The 20857-nt window shown below is 32.9% G+C and overlaps 1 protein-coding gene across 2 annotated transcripts in view; it reads right to left on the bottom strand.

Moving 5' to 3' along the window:
• UNC13C (unc-13 homolog C) overlaps nucleotides 1-20857 on the bottom strand; it is a 164487-nt gene that overhangs the window by 130255 nt on the left and 13375 nt on the right. For both annotated transcript variants that reach the window (XM_035553925.2, XM_035553924.2), the window contains exons 2-3: nucleotides 14616-14638; nucleotides 14022-14086 (exon numbers count right to left, since the gene is read on the bottom strand). In XM_035553925.2, coding sequence (XP_035409818.1) covers nucleotides 14022-14086; nucleotides 14616-14638 — 88 coding nt within the window. The remainder of the gene's footprint in view (nucleotides 1-14021; nucleotides 14087-14615; nucleotides 14639-20857) is intronic.

The following is a 20857-nucleotide window of genomic DNA, read 5'->3' as shown; positions in this document are numbered from 1 at the left end:
AAGATTTTAAAACAAGTCACATGAATAGCTTTAAAACATTAGAATAGATCCTTTCCACTTAATCACAGCAGCAACAATGCCCTATTTAGTCTGAAGCTGCCAGTGTTCATCAGGTCCACACTGTTCAGTCAAGTGAAATTATTCTTTCTTCTTTATTACAGGTAAACATAGGACTTGAAAGCTATAATCAAAACATCTAAAGTGAACTCTTATGAAAACAATAATATCTTCCAATAAAACCTGATTTTTCTTCTAGTCTGGCAATCTAGTGTAGTAATTTAGATGCAACTTCCAGTAGTAAAACATGCAATCATTTCTGCTGTGTAACTGGTAGGTAGCCTGCATGGGAAAGAGCGTGATGTGTGTGTATGTATATACAAGTACCTTTTCTGGTACCTCAAATACATTTTACTTTCAGCCCATTTTTTACACAAAATAAACAAACAAACAAACAAAAACAAACCAGATCCTTTACTAAGCTATTCAAAACTCTGTATTTGGAAACTATGATTCTTGGCATGATATCCCCTGCAGCCTACTTGATAGTTTTAATTGTCCAAAAGAAGCTATGAGAATATGGGGAGACTGGAACTACACCACAAATCTTGACTGGCATTTTGATTCACTTTATATTTACTAAGCTGCTCTCAGAGATAGTAATTCTTGCTCATTTCCATTAATATTCATAAGCCATAAAAAAGTGATATGAAGCTGTACTGTACTAAGCAACATAGGCAACATTCGGCTGAGTATCTTGTCTCAGCTGAGACACAGCAATTCCCATTGCAAAGCTGTATCTGTTGGTGGAGTGGAAATTCAGTGATGGTGAAAATGTAAACTTTAGGATTCAGCTTTCTTACGTTTTCTTGCTAAGCAACATTTTTAGAACCGTGAATATGGATAAATTTTTATAATTATAGTTATGAAATAGTAATTTCTAGAGTCACAAGATAAATATAGTTCCTTTTATTTTTTATTTTTTTATTTTTTTATTTAATTTTTCTTTAAGAATCTCTGGGTTTGAAAACGATATTGTTAATCTTCACAACCTGTGGAGTTATATTTTGAAATATATTTCATTAACTATAGAGAGCAGGGAAGATTATATGTTTGGTTTTTTTTGTCACTTTACTTTTTCCCAAAATAGTCCTTAATATTCAAATTCAAATTGCAGAGAAGAAACAAGCAAATTGTTTTCTGTTAGTGCAAAGGTATATAATGGCGTGATAGAGACACAAAAAACTGCAAGCCAACAAATGAATACTAACAAATTACTTTAGACATCTAGTGCATTGTATAGAATTTTCCAAAGTCAGATTAAAAATAATTGCTGTTGTATTAAGCTAAAATTACAGATCAGCAGTTTGATTACCTACGTAATGTAGACCAATGAAAGCAAAATGACTAGCACTGTTTGCAGACCAAAATAACAGAACATATTACTATTCATTTTCATAAGATACTTTAGCCTTTAATGTTTGGATATAAAATCTTAGTTGTTAGCTCTGCTATATTCTTAAACAAAAACATATATTTCTATTATAAAACAAAACCATACAATTAAGGGGGAAAAAATCTCGTCATTTGAATTACTGTTTGTAACATAAGTTTTTACTATATAACTGAACAAAAATGAAATTTGAGAGGCTAAGTATCATCTATCGTCATCACAAAAAATGTAAAAATATGTTGTTACTCAGGACACCTTTCACTTTGATTTTTAAGATAGACTGACAGGACTATGCTCTACTCCACAGATTCATAAGTTGTACAAAACAGAGAATGTAATAAGAAATTAACATGGTTTAAATAAGTTTCTTTGGTAATTTTTGTATCTGTCTATCTTGATGGATTGCCTGGAGGGAGTCAAACACCCACCTTTGAGTAAATGCTACCTAGCCAGTAAAAGCTATGCTGAAGACAAACAAAAGGGTAATGTTTAAAAGAAAGAGTAGTAGCCTATTAAAAAGCTATAAAAAGTAAAGTTATTGCTAGGAATGTAATATTTAGTGCCTGCATAAAACCCCAAAATATTTCAGCTATTTGGAAGGAAATACAATGTCAGTAAACAGAAGATACAGATAATGTGTGAATCTGGTGCTGCATCCGTGTGGAAGTAGAGCTTCATTCTCACTTATGCATCTGCAAAATGCATCTATAAAAGGCAGAATCCCTGTATTTTCTTATTCTTTTTTTTTTCTTGTTGTTATTATTAATATTTCCTGTATGTACATAAGAGTTCCTAAAATGAACTGAAAGAGTGAACAGAAAGAGCTGCTCACAACTGCAAGCCACTTAAATGAAATATTTACAGTATTACCCAACAGTGCTTTCTTCTTATATACTGTACATAATTCTAATGATATTTTAAATAATTTTCATTAAACTAATCACTGCATCATGAGGAATACTAATGCCCATATAAGAAGTGGCTGGAATGCCTGGTAAGGATCTTATTTCCTTTAGCAATATGGTATTCCAGAGCAGCCATGGTATTATTAGCAACTCTAACTATCAAGCAATCAAAACAAACAAACAAACAAAAAACAAACAAACAAACAAAAACTATATCCAGTTCTCTTTCTTGCTCCAATTTTCTCTGTTTAGATTCATTCATACCCTTGCAGTCAGTTCTGATTGTATTCTGAAAAGAGTTTGTCTTTATCAAAATAAATAAATGGACTTTCCTTCTAAAACGTTAAGAAGCCATAAACAACAAATTTTCCTGTTCATGGACATTTTTTTCTACATTAATTGTAGATAATTGCTCATAGGCTGGAATTAGATAAAAAAGGCAACTGGAGACATGTATCCACTTGGAGATAGTGGAGAAAATCCACTTTCTGATCTTTTTCCCTCAGTCTACTCCTCAGTTTTAGAGAACTGGATTATTAGTTGAGAGTTCTGACATAGCACACATTCACTAGTGGTTCTTAAAAAATTACAGCTCAAGGTAGATTACAAATAAAAAATTGCAATTTCATGAAAGAAATCTTATTTAACAATAACTCTTTGATCAAAAAGATACATACATGTATTTTTGTTCCATCTCTAGGCAGACAAAATCTGGGAAGAATTGCAAACACTCTTTTATGTCTAAGACTAAGCTTATTTCTGTGTAAGACTGAGCTTATTTCCAGATCCAAATAGTGATAAAAATGAAGAGGTTTTTCTCTCTCTATCTCTTTTAAATCACTCAATATTGAATTTACACTTTAGATTACAGGGATACATTATTTTCTTGAAGTGGTTAGGATTATAGAATATTTCAGATTAAATGAATTTGTTTTATAGAATAATTAATCTTATGAAGTTAAATGAGATAAATAAAAAATCTAGGCATCTTTAATAAATTACAATATAATAAATGTATAATATAATTATATAATAACTTAAATAGAAATTTTATTGTAATATCATTATATTATATAGATATATCTATAACTAATTATACTTTATTATAAATCTATAACAATATATTATGTAAAATATTGGTTTATAATTCTATAATAAAGATGCACAATAAATTATAATATAATTAATATATAATAAATATAATTCTGTTCTGATCTCTTGAAAATTGCAACGAATTTTTCAGAAATTTAGCTGGGGGGTGAGGAATGGAAGTGCGTCATCAATGCATATTATAACCACAAAATGTAACCAGAGGTTTTTGTAATAGCGTCAAAGCAGTACCATGTAAGTTAATGAAAATAATGAGATGGCTATTCTTTAAGGTATCTGAAGACCCACAAATCCACACTTTGGTAGAGTTCCATAATTTTTGCTGGAGTGGAAAACCATAATTGGAAATATAAAATTACGTATGAATGCTGGGAGAAAATATCAGCATTATAAAAGAGATTAAAAGACTGGCCCAGCTTCTCCTGGGTCCTCAGTGTATTAAAATGCCACCGAAGAAATACCTAGCACTTTCTCTGAAAATTAAAGTTGGATTAAACAAGTCTTTATACGAGCTAACAATATCACATTAAGAAATGAAAGAAATGAGCCAAATAAAAGAAAAACTGCTCTCCTGGCCAATTCAGAAAGTTGTCAGAAGGTGTAGGGGTACATTAGGATATACTAAAAGACAATATTCTCTCAAATTTTGACAGACTGTATTCTCAAATGAGTATGAATATTAATTTCATGACAGATTTGAAATTATTTCTGTCAATTATGCTTCTAGAATAAAAATATGAATTAATGACATGCCAGAATATATTGCCAGCTGCTCTGATTCTGGCTAAGGCAGCGGAAAAGACTTTACAAAGACAGGTTTGAGCCTCCCTCTTCCTTTGTCTGATCACATATCTGTTGACTGTTTCAGCTAACAGGTCTCTGGGACAATCTCAGCATTTGGAAAAAAAAAAAAAAGAAAAAAAAAAGTTGCTTGTAAAGAAGTTCTGACCTCATTTCCTTCTGTTCATTCTAGTCACATAACAGTAAGGTGATGCTGGCCGACTAAAATGACTTTATGCAAGCTTTGGGCAATGCAGCCTCAAAGTACCAACATTTCAACTTTTAAATCTTATCCTTTAGTTCTTCCATATTTTGGAAAAAAATAAAACAAAACCTTCACAACTAAAATTATTTCCTAAGTCCCCCCAAAATACACGTTATTAAAATAAACAAACAACAGAAAAACAGCAAATGTATCTTTTAAAAATACATTTTCCGATATTCTTGACCTTTAGACCAGAGCTGACCTGTAGTACTACAAGTGAAGACAAAGTATTTACAGCATTGCAAAAATTGTCCAGAAGAAAGCTCTGGTCTCAATATCTACAATAAAGAAAAATCTGAATACACTTCTCAAAATTAACACTTGCTTAGCAGAACTGTTGCAGTACTACAAAATGAAGGAATCATTCTGAATTCCCTCTACTATCTTTGCAGTCTATGTGAATGATTTAATTAGTATCAGCAAGACCATAATGATAAAAGACCAAAAAGAAAAAGAAATAATAATAATTTACATAAAGCTTACGAGAATGTGTAAGTTGAAGGTAGTAAGTTCTAACAAGAAAAATTTATCTGCAAAAACAAGATGAAGACCTTGTTAGAACCTGATCTTTGAACATATGTATCTCTGTGGCTGTCATTATCACAGGATCATAGCTTCCAATTCTAACAAGTATATAAGCATCCTGGAGCATTAAGTGATACAACCAATTAAAAGCAGTACTGAAACATAAGTGACATCCTAGTGAAGGTGATGAGACTATATCTTGTAAAAAAAAAAAACTCACAATCTTACTACCTTTCTTTATCCTGATATTTATGTAGCTGTGAACTTTCAGCATGATATGTCACTGGATTGTGGCCAATCAGCTTTACTACTTTTCCACCTCTGATTAATTAATTATTTCTACAGATGCAAGGTCATAGATAAGAATTACACAGGAATACATAACTGACTGTTCCTAACCTAAATGTTTGGGTCTGGTAGTGTCCAAATTAAAACTTCTTCAATGAAAGTGAAGACAATTAATTTTTTCACCATATGTTGTGTCAGAAAGTTTTTCATAGGACAGTCAATCATGAAATAAGGAGAGTTAAGTTAATTTGAAAAATGCAGAAAAGATTTGGAATCTGGGAGGCTGTGACTTTCTTATGGGTGTTTGTAAAAACAAGAGCACACCTAACCTGAGAGTTAAAAGGAAGGGTGAAATGGAAGCAGAGAAACCAGCAGCAGATAACAGATTTGAAAAGAGACAAACAAGAACAAAAACTTGAAATGAGGAGGAAAAATTTAACTTGATTTGACAGTGGCTAGTACACAGGCAAAAAGAGCCTTCAACCTCTCAGAGCAAATCTAGACGCATTATTCTTGATCTGTAAAGAATGTCTAGTGTACATTTCTTTTTAAAAGTACAATTCATCCAATTCTTTTAATGCATCAAGCACATATTGAAATAATTTTTTTTTTTTTTCACAGAAAATTCACAAATTACCTTTTGGCTACCTGAAAATCCTCAATGACATCCCTCTGTTTGTGTTCATAAAGGTTCTCGTTCCATGAGAAAAAAATAGTCATCCCTTTTGTAAATTAGTTGAGTGGGCAAGGAACTTACCCAGAATATTGGAGAGATTATTTCAGTCCTAAAAAATATCATGGCTTTCCAAGCAGTATCCTAATCCTATAAATTTGGGAGATAATCTATCTCTCCTATACCTCCTCTGGATGTACCTGCACCATTCTATAAGAAATGGAAAGGGATGCATAGACTGTTTATGCTTTTCTTTTATATTTTCACATAGTCATTGTTTACGGGTTTCACCTTTTCAATTCTTTTTTTCCCCCCTTACTCTCAAGAACATAACGATTAAGGTAGATCCAAAATGCACCTTCTAGACACATCTACAAATCTCATGATACAAATAACATGATACAAATTGCATGATACAAATAAAATCACATTTCGGAGGATGTGAAAAGTAAATGTACAGGCTGAGATAGACTCAACGACTTGGATTCTCAGGGCTCTGTTACTCAGGAGCAGTTTCGTCAGCGGTGAATAAAATTCATCATGTGTATAAAGGATTCATATGCTAGACCAAGCTACTTCTGACAAGCAATGGTTGTAAAAATTACTCTTTTCTTATTCTGCTGTATAACAAAAAAAAAAAAAAAAAAAAAAAAAAAAGGATTAAAATTGAGGTCCTTACTGGACTCCCTTTACTGATCACTAAGGATTAGCAAACAAAAAAATGTCAAATTCAAGAATGAATAATAGTCTTTTCCTGGGAAAAAAAAATTATGTACGAATTAAGAATGCTGATGATATTACCAAAGAAAGAAACAGATGACATGGCCTTTGAAGGAACAACAAGAATGACAGTGTGGCAGAATCAAGACTGGTGGGTACAGAGGAAAAAGGAAGGAGATTTTATTATGACATGAGTGGTGTAATTTATGTTCAGTCATTAATTTGCCATAACTCATATCTGTCTCTTTAAGTAGCTTATTGTTCTCCCCAATCTGTACTTTCTTCTCCCTCAGCAAATCTTGTCATTATGATTTTCAAATTCAGCTTAACAAAAACATCTACATCTGGTTTCTTTTCCGTGTATTTGTACATTGAAAACATTTGTTTAAAGTAACAAAGAATCAAGAAATTCGTATATAGCTATTAAAAAAAAAAAAGAAATATTACTAAAACTCAGTTTGTCATCGGCAAAATATTAAATACATGAAACATTTTGGTTTTAGATGATCACCACCATGTCCTCTGACAACACACAGACAGTACTGTACCTATCAAGAAGTGTATCTATTCTAACAGCTGGTTCTGCAACTCTACAACTCTTATAATTGCTTAAATATGGCAATGTCAGAGAATTACACATGCATACTTCACACCTAATACTTTTAAGAGATTAAAGAAGCTAACCACAATTTAGGGAAGTGCAATTTTGAAAGGAAAATAATCTTCTCTCTTTTGTGCAACGAATCAACGACGAGATGAATGACATAAGAATGAATATACAATGACAATACTTCCTGTCTGTTCTTTGTCCAGCATCCAATCATCGCATAGTAAAGATCAAAGTAAAAAGTTGAGACGTTAAGGACTTCTTATGCCTTTAACAGCTTTAGTTCCTAGTGTAGAAAAGATGATTGTTTCCTTCATAGCTGTTATTTGTCAGAAAGTATTTTAATTTAGGTTATACCATAAGTTTATACTAATTTCACTACAATACTTTCTTCGACTTTAGCGGCTATGAGACAAAATGTTATCATAAACAAAGACTAATTTGTATCTCTTTTATGCATTTAATGAAGTTCTACTGCCTACCAAGGAAAGTAAGTGACTTTCACCCCAAACATCACAAAGGGCTAAGTCCTTTGCTGAACCATTCCAGAATGTCATTTCTTGATTATCATCATCAAATGCGAGTATACTTTTCTTTATTATTATAATGAGTCACTTTAACAAAGAACGGCTAGAATACAAACTAGTGGGAACCAAGTTGTGATTTCCTTGATCATACCTTGTCAAGACAAAGTACATAAAATGCCTGATCAGGAAATGGGAAGGCAGCTGTGCAAACTACCAGCACGTTATACTGAAAAATTCATTTTGCTGTTTGAAAAAATTAAATCCCAGCTGATCTAGACAAAAACTCTCATCTGAACTGAAAAATGGGAGAAAAAACAAACGTTAATACAATACAGAAGCAAGTATACTGCCCACTATTTCTAGAAGCATCACCAAAAACAAATATGCAAACTCCAAAATGGTTGCTTCCAGTCTTTAACCATCTTGAAATCAGAATAACACATTAATTAAAGTCTTTGCTGAAACAAGTGAGGTTCCAAGTACCAGACTGTGCGAACTGGATTGATGCTTGAAGCCAGGCTAGAATTAGCCGTTGGCTAATACTTGAATAACACACACAAACAAAAACAACAACAACAAAAAAAGAAACACAAAAAATTGAGGAATAAAGTATTATCTGAATGTACTCTCTCCCTTCAGTAATTCTGATGCAATACATACACTGTAGAGAAATAAGACCAGCTGTGGAAAAAGCTACTAGTTTTGGTCTAGTGTCTACTTGTCTACTACTTCTCCACTACAACATGTGGACCCTGGATCATCATTAATTGTTCTCATTGCATTCTTGATGCAATTAATACTAATATGTTCTCCATTGCTTCTTATTTATTTTACTGGCCATCATTTTATTGAAGCTGAGATACTTCAGAATTCATCCTTTCAGCACTTTTGAAAAGTACATAGAGATCGGCTGAGTTTTTCACCATGCATATGAATCTAGGGTGCTACTCCTTCACTCTGAGTTGGCATTGGTTGTGAACTAAAACCTCAGGAGAACAAGCTGGAAGAATGATATTTAATCCTGAAACTTTTCTTTAGTTTATATCCACCCAACAGTATAGCGACAAGTTTAAATTTACCAACCACAATCCAAGTTTTCCAAAATTTAAAAATACCTTAAAATCATAGTTTCAAATTTGTTTACTCTTTAGTTAAATACGGGAGAGAAACTACAGGAAATTTATACAGAAAGTAGGTGGTCTAGGATAACGTCCCATAAAAGTCATAAACAGGCAGAAGGCAGAACCTCCCACCCTCCCCCCCCCCCAAAAAAAAAAAAAAAAAAAAACAAGAAAAAACCCACACCACTACACATCTTAAATATTGCATAATGGCAGAAGAACCCCTCTGATGCAAGTCTGCAATATAGCATGATTTACTGCTGAAAGTATCCACCTCTTGATGTTGTTACATAACACTGAATGTTCTACTATGTTAAAGGCTTGATTCTTAGCTTATAAGGTGTATGACTACTTTTATGTGTTTGTATCCATATGTACGTACATAAAACATTGAAGTAATACTTTTTTGTATATGCACATATATATTCATATAAATAAAATTACAATTTTGTTAGAGAATAAACCATTGGGAAAATACAATTCCACTAATGACCATATATGCATGCTGAAAATGCATATTTAAAACTTATTCTTGAAAAAACATCTTTAGTACTGTTTCTTCTGTCATTACTGAAACAGCCATGTCTTTGGGGATGTGAACTAGAAATTCTCTTATGCACGAATTCTCCATATAGGAACAAATTGTATCCTTCTAATAACATTTAGGAGCGAATATCCAAAGGTTGTTGGCTATAAAGTGGAAGTAAAGATCAATATACTGATCTGGAACACAATATCAATTTCTTTTTGAAAAATGGGGAAATATCTACATTTACATTTGTTTTCTACAAACAAATCGGGCATTGCTGTTTTGACAGTAGAATGTTGATCTTTATCTGCAGTCTTTGGAACACTGAACTCTATGGCCATAGGCAAATTTTCATGTGATGTAAATTGTACATTAAATTCTCTGCTCCTCTTCCCACCTCCAGTAAAAGCAACCCAATGATGTCCTGATGTAGAAATGAATTTGGAGGCACACAGGTTATTACTTAAAGCAAGAAAAAAACTACTGGATAGCTTCAGCTACTTTAAGAAACTCACAGTTCCTGTGGTTGAAATGCAGAATGCTGTAAACCATTTTGTGAACTTCTGAAGTTATTCCACATTGCAATCTGTTTGGATTTGTCAGAGAATGCAAGCAAAATAAATGTTTTACCTCTAAGAACATGTCACTGAAGAAAAGGAGTAATCATCTACATGCAGCTCCACCTGTGCACCATTAGAAAATTTCAGAACGAATTAGGCCACATGGTAAAATGATCAGTCTCTGACATAACCACCATCAGGCAAGCAGTGAATTAACACAACAAGTCTCCAGAAAGAGTAAAGGAGTAGAACCCTAGATTCATATACGTGATGAAAAAATCAGCTGATCTCTATTTACTTTTCAGAAGTGCTGAAAGGATGAATTCTGAAGTATCTCAGCTTCAATAAGATGACGGCCAGTAAAATAAATAAAAAGCAGAGGAGAACGTATGATTTCATACTGGCATGGAAAGAAGAGTAAAAATTGAGCTTTTGCCTTTTAACAGGGAAGTAGAATGTGAAGCTCTAGGCAAAATGTACTTGGTCTTTGCCTTTTCTCTCTCTGCTTTCTTATTTCAAGCAGACAGGTGAAGACCATAGCACAGAATGAAGAGATACAATCCATGCCTTGGACTTGAGATGTGTTGGTGCAAGTAAGTTGGGTTCAGAATGCTGTACTATGAGAGAGATGGGAGAGTAAAGGCAGAAAAGAAGTAACATATTTATAATCAAGCAAGATGTCAAAGGTTTTGAGGGAAAGAGTCTCCCCTCCCTTCAAATGACAACACCTTTGGTGTAGAGTGAGTGAGAAGATGAAAAGAGAGGCATAGATAAGGCTGCAGCCAGCTATACTGGCAGAGAAGAGACTGAGGGATGCTATCATTTGGGATTAGTATTTGAATGCAGGAATAGACTGGAAAGCATAATTAAAATGGAGCCACAACAATCTTTGAGATGTCAGGGCTCTTCTGCTGAATGAGAAGTTAAATGAAAATTGTATCATTGTTTTCAGGGGTCCTGGTGAAACAGATTCTTGCAAAGAGAGTAGGGGCCCAGTCTAAACAGTGTCAGCAAAAGAAGTAAGGTTTAATCTAAAAACATGAGCTAGTATTGAATTACTGTTAGTCATTTGATGCAGTCCTATGCAGTTGTTACAGGATGTCTGTAAATGGGATTGACTTCATCCTCAGAGGTTTCATAATTTGAACCTTTTCACCTGTGAATGTAAGAGAGAGCATAAAAAGAGCAATTTCTGTCTGAAAAGTCCTTGTCAGTGGCAAAAAGGTATCCTTATATGCAAGATGGATTTCTGTCCTTTCATCTGCTTTCCACATGTGCTGCACACTGAAAAATATGAATTCTATACACTCGTACAATATTTTTCTAAGTCCTACGCTTATTTAATTCAGGCAACTGTAATTGTTTGACTATGGAAAGTAGTGCATACAGCAAAATCATATGACCACAGAGCTTTCTGCAGGTGTAGAAATCAACATTTCATTTTCAGAACCTACACTGACAGTCTGCTTACAAAATGCTATTCCTAAACTACACAGTAACTAGACGATAAACTGCTTCTTTAAAGCAATGAAGAGCATGAAAACTCTTTTTGCAAGCAACAGGAGTGAATGAGCTAATTCTTATTAAGCTTTCTCATGTAGGGGGACAATCAATAAAAGACAATAGAGAAACTAGAAGTGACTTATACAACAAAAAAATGGAAAATGAAAAATCATATGAAACTGACAATTTTCTCCTTGATTTTGGTTATATTAAGAAACAATTCTCTAACTTAAGCAGTGAGAGCCTGACCAAATGTAATGATCAAACTGGGTCATTAAAATGAATAGAAGAAATCTCCAAGACAGTTCTGGACTCTCTGTTCTCTATTTTTTTCTACAGAAAACCAATCTGAGATAAAACCATTTCTTCTTATTCTTGGATTACAGCATTGAATGTAACAAAAAATTCTGCACTGAACAGCACCTATAAAAGTATCTAAGAGTGTCGATTTCTACACTGTATTTCATTAATTTGAACTGACTTTGATGGCAAATATTCTTTTCTTACTAGTTCTGAAAACTGTGCCATGATCTACACACCAAACATGTCAAAAATATTTGTGGGAAGGTATGAGCAGCATTTTTTTTTTTATTTTTCAGATGAAAAGTATTTTTGTTAGTACTACACACTAATGATTGTGAGTATGACTTTTCTTAGTTTCAGTAAGCCGCAGCTTATTCTATAGTAGTCAAGATGTAAGATTCCTGCTTCTCAGTGGTGAGGTACATTATTATTTGTGGCGCTTCACATCCTAAATTCACTAATCAGCGGCCTATAAGTAAAAGTGAATTGACATGGCATAGCACAAAAGAAAGGAAGGATATATCTTCTGCTGAAGATACGATGAAGATGTTGTAGCAAATATCAGAAGCTGCCTCTGTAATGTCTCCTAGTTCTGATGTGCATTAATTTTTTTTCAGCAAAGAAGCCACCATATACACATTGTCATAATTTGCTGTCACAATTGTGATGTCTTATGAAAGCTATGCAAGACTCTATTACAAGAATTATATGAATAACAACTTAGTGAGTTTTAGTAAATGTTTTTGTTGCTAATGCATTGCTGAATAAGTCTTTAAATCAGTAATCTAATCAAGAGAGAAAATTGCTTCAGATGATGTTAGTTTCTTTTTGATGAACAATATAATTTGAATACAAATACTAATGCTTTACATTTAGAAGTCAGGAATAAAAGTTTGCAGTACTTGTACTATTCTATTTTTGAAATGTAGAGATATAGGAGGATAAAGAATAGCATAGTACTCAGAAAATCCCAATGAAGCAGGAGTAGTAGTTTTAGCATAGTGATATATAGTGCTGGTCAATATACGAAGCAAAAGTTTCTATAATTTTAGTTCCAAGAGTTTAGTTTCCAACCTTATGAGAAAACTGCAACTGAGCAAAGTTAAAACAATCCATCTGTGTGGTTCGCAAGCCAAGAGACTATACCATATTATACTATAATTTTATCTTAATGTCAAAATCAAGCTAATAAAATAAGTCAGCAATTGTCTCTCACGATATTTAATTTGGGCGGGAGGGGGTGTGTGTGTGGAGGTCCATTTAACAACTAATCCTGCATAATGTCACCTATGCCCTTCGCATGTTTTTACAGGCTGGAAAAGGTAAAAAATACAAAAGTTTGAGGTATGACAAACTATACAGAAACTACCTAAGCCACTAAGAAACTGGATAGTGCTCCTAAACTTGTCCAAGATTGCCTAGCAATAACTGCAAATGTTATCATAACTATAGTTTCCACAACAACTTGTGAATAATAAGCCAATAAAGTAGCGGGGTTTGGTGGGGTTGGGGGGAGGTATTTGGAAGCCGTAGGAATCTAAATGGATAAACTTCACAATATCTAGATTTGTCTCTGTAACAAAAAATCCCTACGGCAAACAATGATTATAATAGCACACCAAGAAGATAATATACCTTTTAAATAGTTATATAAATAACAGAAATTTTACCAACAGTTTTTACTTTTTTCCTCCTTCCAAATTAAATAATAAAAAGGTCTTCAAAATAAGAGGAGATATATTCTTCAAAGGAAGGAATCCCTAAAAACTTGATGCAAGATCATTTAGAGACAATCAAAGCGTGCGAGTTTTAGCTTATTCATTCTCTTTCAGCAAATGGAAGATCTTTTTCCTCTTGGCATTTTAGATTTCAAATATTTGACTGATATTGTTATATTACTGCCCATTTACTAAAACGAAGACATAAAATCAAACTGCAGCTCCAGGTATAATTTAATTTGTATGCAAAGATGAAAAAAATTTGGCCTCCGGTTGACTTGTGGAACTTACCTGTTTTATTAATTTCTTTTGATTTTGGATGACTTAAAAAAGCCTCTCAAATTTTCTTATAAGAACAAACCTTAGAAAAATGACTAACGTTACAAAACTAATTTGCAGATATAAATAACAAAATTCACAGTCATATTAGTACTTACCCACTAAATGCCTGGATTGCATAAAGCTTGGAAGTATCCAAGGAACTTCCACTTACTATCTGAGCCTTTGAAGGGAAAAAAAAAGAAAAAAAAAAAAACAAGAAAAAAAAAGAAAAAGTACAGTAAGTATTGGACAAAGTTTAACTGCATCAAACGTGTAACACCTAATATGAAAAATGTTTAGAAGGGTCAGCTCCAGGCCAAAGCTATTGTAACCATTGCTTTGGAATACATTTTAGTAGCATTCAGTGAAAACCAGGGGAAGAACGCATGGGAAGGTGTAAGATATTGCTTCCCAAATATTGTAGCCCTTTAAGTCTTGTGTTTTATGCAATGTAGATGACAAAAAAAAAAAAAAAAAAAAAAAAGGTATAATGTTTGACAGTAGCAGACCCCTGCGCTCGCATTTATGATAAGCACAACAGTGAGGACTATCCTGTTTATAAATGCAACACACTCAAAGGAGAACAAAAGAGTGAAAAGCTGGAAAAAACATGCAAATTTCACAACCGAAATGAAGGAACAAAAGAGGTCAAATCACAAACAAACAACAACAAAATGCACGATCCCTATCACAAATACATAATTTTAAACCTTTTCATCCACAGAACTGCTATCTGAAAGAGAATTGGGAAGAAGGGGAATATAGGTTAGACAAAACTTCTGAGAAAATATCTTAAGCTGTGAAAAAATGTTACTTTTTAAATCTGCTAATGCAGAAACAAAATGAGGAGCAGAAGCCAATTAACCCCTGTGCGTAAGTGTTTCATAGTAGCAGGATCACTGTCTTTACTTTTTAAAGAAGCACACAGATGTTTTCAGTAGGTAAAAATCCATGACACTTACGCAAGACTGTATGGACACCACAAAATTTATATATTCTATCCCATCTCCACAGCATTATTTATTTATTTATTATGATTTTTTCAATACCAATAACAAAATACTGGAGAAGTGTTCAAAAATATTACTCCATTTTCAAAAAGGAGAATTTCTCCTAAAGGCTAAAATAAAGCAAAACAAAAACCTCCTGAATTCTAACTATTCTGTTTTAGCACAACTACTCATGCAATGACAGAAACTACCCTCAAAAAGTCAGTACTTACTATATAAGAGTTACAATTATGCAAGTTTTATATATATAATATATATCATCATAAATTGTTTAATGCAATTGGTGATGCATTCACATTTACTATCAGACCAAAAATATTTTCTGACAGGAAAATATAGCCTTATTTTATTGTCTTGACAATTTTAAAATACAAGTAAATTAATAATTGCTTTTATGTACACTATTCTGTTTTAGCACAACTACTCATGCAATGACAGAAACTACCCTCAAAAAGTCAGTACCTACTATATAAGAGTTACAATTATGCAAGTTTTATATATATAATATATATCATCATAAATTGTTTAATGCAATTTGTGATGCATTCACATTTACTATCAGACCAAAAATATTTTCTGACAGGAAAATATAGCCTTATTTTATTGTCTTGACAATTTTAAAATACAAGTAAATTAATAATTGCTTTTATGTACACTATAGCATCAATAAAACTTTCTTCTGTTTGGATACTTTATCGTAGAGTGCATACATGAAACTTCATTGTTTTAATTGTCACCTTACTGATCTTCTCTTTTTTCCTCTCCAAACAGTACACAGTTCCTACAGGTCCTCTACACAGTTCAGATCTTTTGAGATGTTTAGAGCTACTCCACATTATATATATATATATATATCATAATCATTTTTGGGTGTTAAACACTTGGCATCTTTTATATTTTAAACAAGCTAACTAGAAGAAAAAATCACTTTAAAATATATATATGAAAAAAACACTATATCGGCAAATTTAAAAGAGTATACCCTGTAGTATTGACAATCCAGTAAAATCAAAGGATATTGCTGTGCTACAAGCATTGGCTATTGTTGTGCCACTAATTTTAGAGCCTACTTATGTAATCAAAGCTAGTACATGCACAAGAATGGGTGGAATAGAACCTGGAGATGAGTTGTTTGAAACATGTTTTTACCAGTTAGATTATATCTGATTTTGTATTATTCAACAAAGAGTGGATCAGGCTACCAGGTATTGGCAATGTGGCCACACCAAACTTGAACCTACAGAAAATCCAGCTATGCAGCAGACACTCCTCTTTGTGAGCCCACATAAATTGCCTTTTTCTTATTCTTGTCTACAAACCTTTTCTTTAAAATATGCTGTGAACAATCCATTTAGAAACAGTGTGCCTAAAAGAATGAACTAAGGTTTATTGTCCCAAAGAATATAACTTATGAGTTATACAGAATACTAAAATAAAACTATTACTAGTAGTAAAATCTTCCATGATTGAGTAAAAATAGAATAAGTACATCTCTGCGCAATAAGAATATCTGCTTGCCATGAATCCATTCCTTCTGCAGTTGTTCTCCTGAATATAAATGTGGACACTGTATTGTTTCTTAGTTTTATTTTTTAGAAAAAAAAATATATATTTTTTTGTTGGGATGTAAACTATCTTAGCATTTTCTCACTTCAAATCTTCTCCCCTTCCCTTCACAAATATTAGAATTTTTATTTTGCCTCAGAAATTAATTCTTGACTAAATTGTCATAGCCATCTATATATATGTCAAATTACCCTTATTTGATTGAGTTGATTCATAGAAATGAGTTTAGTCTCTACATTTGCATTTTTTTGCATATATTTGTGAAATTTGTCTAACAATATCAGATGTAATTAACTACTCTTTCTCCACAAGCTTATAGAGAACAGGTTAACAAACCACTGTCAACTTGATTTGGATGGCCAATGGATCCCACTCTCCAAAATTACTATAGCTTTTCATAAGCAGGGTGAGAATACAGCCTGGAGTAAGTAGATGACTGTAAGCCTAACCAGCCATGGAAGCAAAAGGGGATACACAGTTATGGGATATGCTAAAGGAAATATGAAGAATAGTTAAAAATGAAGTGCTGGAACAACATCTGGACAGGTGAAAGAGAAGAAAGGAAAGATAGGATACACCAACAGGGCACTAAACTGGGGGACCTACTACTGAAGTAATTCTTAAACTCATAAAGGGTAGAGTTCAAAAAGTGAAGAGAAATTTGAGGACTAAGGGAAGTTTTAAGCAGGAGAGCACTTGGAAGACAAGAAGTTTTACCATAATCTGTTCATGCAACCTATAACTTCTGCCTAGATGTCTAACCGTAACTAAATATTCATATTTAAAAACTCACAATAAATCTCAGTATTATGTATGTGAAAGGGAATTTTTAAATATTTTACAGTTATTAGAAATTTTGTTACCAGATGACTAAGGAATCACATGAATTATATGCTTAATTCAGTTGTTTTTTGTTCAGAAATTTATATTAAAAATAAAAAAATGTTGAGACTTGCATTCCACATTAAATGGAATTTTGTATTTTGGAACATGAGATGGACATAAGAAATTTTCTTTACCTCTCCTGGGTTTCAGCCAGCTTCATCTAATTCCACTACACTTCATTTACTGGAACCTAATTTTGCTTTTTCCTAAAACTAGGAAGGAGAGTGACAATCAACAATTAGAAAGGGAAACAAGGCACTACATTTTTGTTTTAACTTGTTTTATCTTTGCACTTGGTACTTAGAAAAGATGTATTTGTTTTTCATTTCAAACACATTCCTATTTCCTTTCTCAATAGAAATCGTATAAAGCAGACAACTGGCACATATTTCCCCAAAACATACATACATACATATATATATATTTTTTTTTTTTGTAAGAAATGACTACATCTTCAGAGAAAAAATTAGTCTAAAAACTTCAGCATTTATTACTTTTTCTAACCACACCTTGAATGAAATAATCTGAACTAAGGAAGTATTCTTTGTGTATCTGAGAACACCAGATTGGGAAATTGTATGGTCACCAAGCAATTCACTTTGGTAGTCATTAGGCTGCCAGAATAGACAGCAACATTCTTTGACGTAGATAAGAAGTGAATTGTGATTATGTAAGAGACCACTGAATGTACTTTCATATCAGGGATATAAGAGTAGACATCTCTGATTATACTGCTGAAAGACAATGATTTACTTAAAAGAACTTATATTCATATAACTCATTTTTGCAATTCATCCATTCTGTGGCGAACAAGAAATGTAAAAAAAAAAAAAAAAAGTTATGAATGTACTAAGAACAATGTAACACTGATTCAGTTATCTAACCTTATTGGACGCTTCTGATTTTTTTTTTCAAATAGCTTGTCTCTTCTTAGATTATATTTTATGTGAAAAATCACTATATTCCCAAATAGCAGTATAACCTGCTTGTTGTACCTCTATGCCATATTCAATTTTAGATAATTGGAGGGTGCTCTGTCAGTTTTATAGGGAAAATCCATGGAGTGATATTGCTCCATAATTGTTACTATTTCAGCCCAGTGCACTCAACATACATACATACTCAATATACCTGGATGACAAGAGTAGGATGGTCATGCAGCTACTTACTATTGAAAACTATATTTACAAACATCAAACACAAAAGGCAAAAGAAAAATCCTTTATATTTCTGTTGGTCACTCTGATAGTTTCAAACTCAATAATAATTAACTAGGTAAATTAATAAGGCAAAAAGAGAGAAAAGCTGTTTTAACTTAGCTACACTTACTGTAGTGGTTAAATGCTCCTGTTGTCCATTTAAGTTTATCTAATTATAATGAGTTAATTAATTAATGCAAAGAAGGAGAAAAGGTGAAACATCACTAACTAAAGTAGGGAATACATGGTAATCAGTTATATCACATTTCTTCAAATAAGATCATTTTCTATGCAGTATTCCTAATAGCTGTTGATAGAACACAAAAGCATTCAAGGAAGGAGAGGACAGCCTTAAGGAATATTTAGCAAAATGTATTTTCAAGTGTTCCTGCTTAGCTAGGATATTTTTTACAGCTCTGTACCAATCTTTACCACTTAATCTCTAACTCTCCTTTCTGTCTCTACACTTTCCTTTTTCTATCTCTACCACTCCATAAGCTTCCCACAAGCAGACACAAAGTTCTGAGTAAACAAGAAATTCAAAATAATCATAAGCTAAAATTATTAGTCTTTAAGGTCCCTGTTAATAAAAAGCTCCAGACATTGAAAGGCTGTACAACTTTCAACACACCCACTAAATCCTGGCTTCTGTTGAAAATGTATCCGCTGCATTAAGTTAGACCCTGGATGGGGACTAACCATCCCAGATTTGCTTTCTTTCAGTCCCCTCAAATAAGACCACAAGTGATTTTCCATCCATATATCAGCTTACCTGCTTTGAAGAAGGCTAAATAAAACTTCCAACAGGTGTTTGTGTTGCATAATTACTACTCATTCTTAGTCTGAAAACTAACAGATCTTGTAAAAGCTGAACCTTACACTGTTACCAACTGTTTTCAAATTAACATGTGGTCTGTTTTATCCAATTATAAACATAATGTCACCACCTTTAACTTACCATAATCAACACTGGAATTCTTCATACAAAATAACTAGATTCTGTACCTAAACTTCTTAAAAGAAATTTCTAAAGTATGCTGAAAAGATGTCTGCCAACATGAAAGACAAAGTAGGCAGGGAAGATATAGAAGTGAATTGTAGAATGATTTGGGTTGAAAGGGACCTTAAAGATCTAGTTCCAACACACCTGCTACGCACTGGGACACCTTTCACTAGATCAGGTTGCTCAAACTCCCATCCAACCTGACCTTGAACACTTCCTCGATGGGGCATCCACAACTTTTCTAGGAAACTTATTCCAGTATCTAACCACCCTCATAAATAAAGATTTTTTTCCTTATATCTGATCTAAATTTACTTCTCTCTCTTTTTTTTTTTTTGATACCATTAGAAAATCAGAAATACAACTAGACAATAGCCCCATTGGCAACCTTTAGACATATTTATATAAAAGTGGTTTAAAAGACTTTTTTTTCATCAGTCATAGGGACCCTTCAAGCCTTGTGGCATTATTATATTTTTAGCATTTCTCTGAACAGCAGGACATCATCATGATACACTTTCTTTCATGACTGTAAAGATTTAGTTCACCCTCCTCCCGATAGCACAAGAACTGGATTAAGGTAATAAAAAATCTATCTAAACTATTCAGAATGATTATGATGCTATTGTGAATACACAACCCTAAATTTCCACTCTTGTAAGTATGCATAATTGTATAACACCAAATCAGAAGAAGACAAAGTTCATTATTCTCTCAAAGTACAATTTTAATCTTTAATTCTACAAAACTCTTCCAAGAATGTCAAACTGACTGATAATTACATCATTCCTGAAAGGAAACCCTTTAGACATAATATTTGCTGGAATTAGATAAAAAATACAACTGTTCAATGGAAATAGCATGTGTAAAAGCAGCCAGTCAGTAGTGAATAGTCTAAGCTGGACAATTCTAATTAGTATGCAATTGCTAAGAAAGGGAAACAAAAGAAGAAAATCAAGTCCAAACAGAAGCACTTTAGATTGTCCAAAATAACAACACAAATTAAGACAAGCTAAAATAATAAATGATGTACCCAGGAGCTGATATTATCCATACAGAACAGAATATTACAGTATATAGATGCCTAGATGATGTTGTGTTGCTGAAGCATATTCCTGGAAGAGATACTATATAATGCCTGAAAGATAATATTAAAGCTAACACATCATAAGAGATGAGTGCTTGTGTGACAAGAAGAGGGTCAAACTTGAATAAACCTTGGTTGACAGGAGAAATGGAAGAATTGCTGCTAGCACTTTACTAGCAGTGATGTAGAAAAATTACTAGCG

Source organism: Cygnus atratus, chromosome 11, assembly GCF_013377495.2.
Source record: "Cygnus atratus isolate AKBS03 ecotype Queensland, Australia chromosome 11, CAtr_DNAZoo_HiC_assembly, whole genome shotgun sequence".
NCBI lineage: Eukaryota > Metazoa > Chordata > Aves > Anseriformes > Anatidae > Cygnus > Cygnus atratus.
The sequence above is the reverse complement of the archived record's forward strand: the minus strand, read 5'-3'. Positions and strand labels throughout refer to the sequence as shown.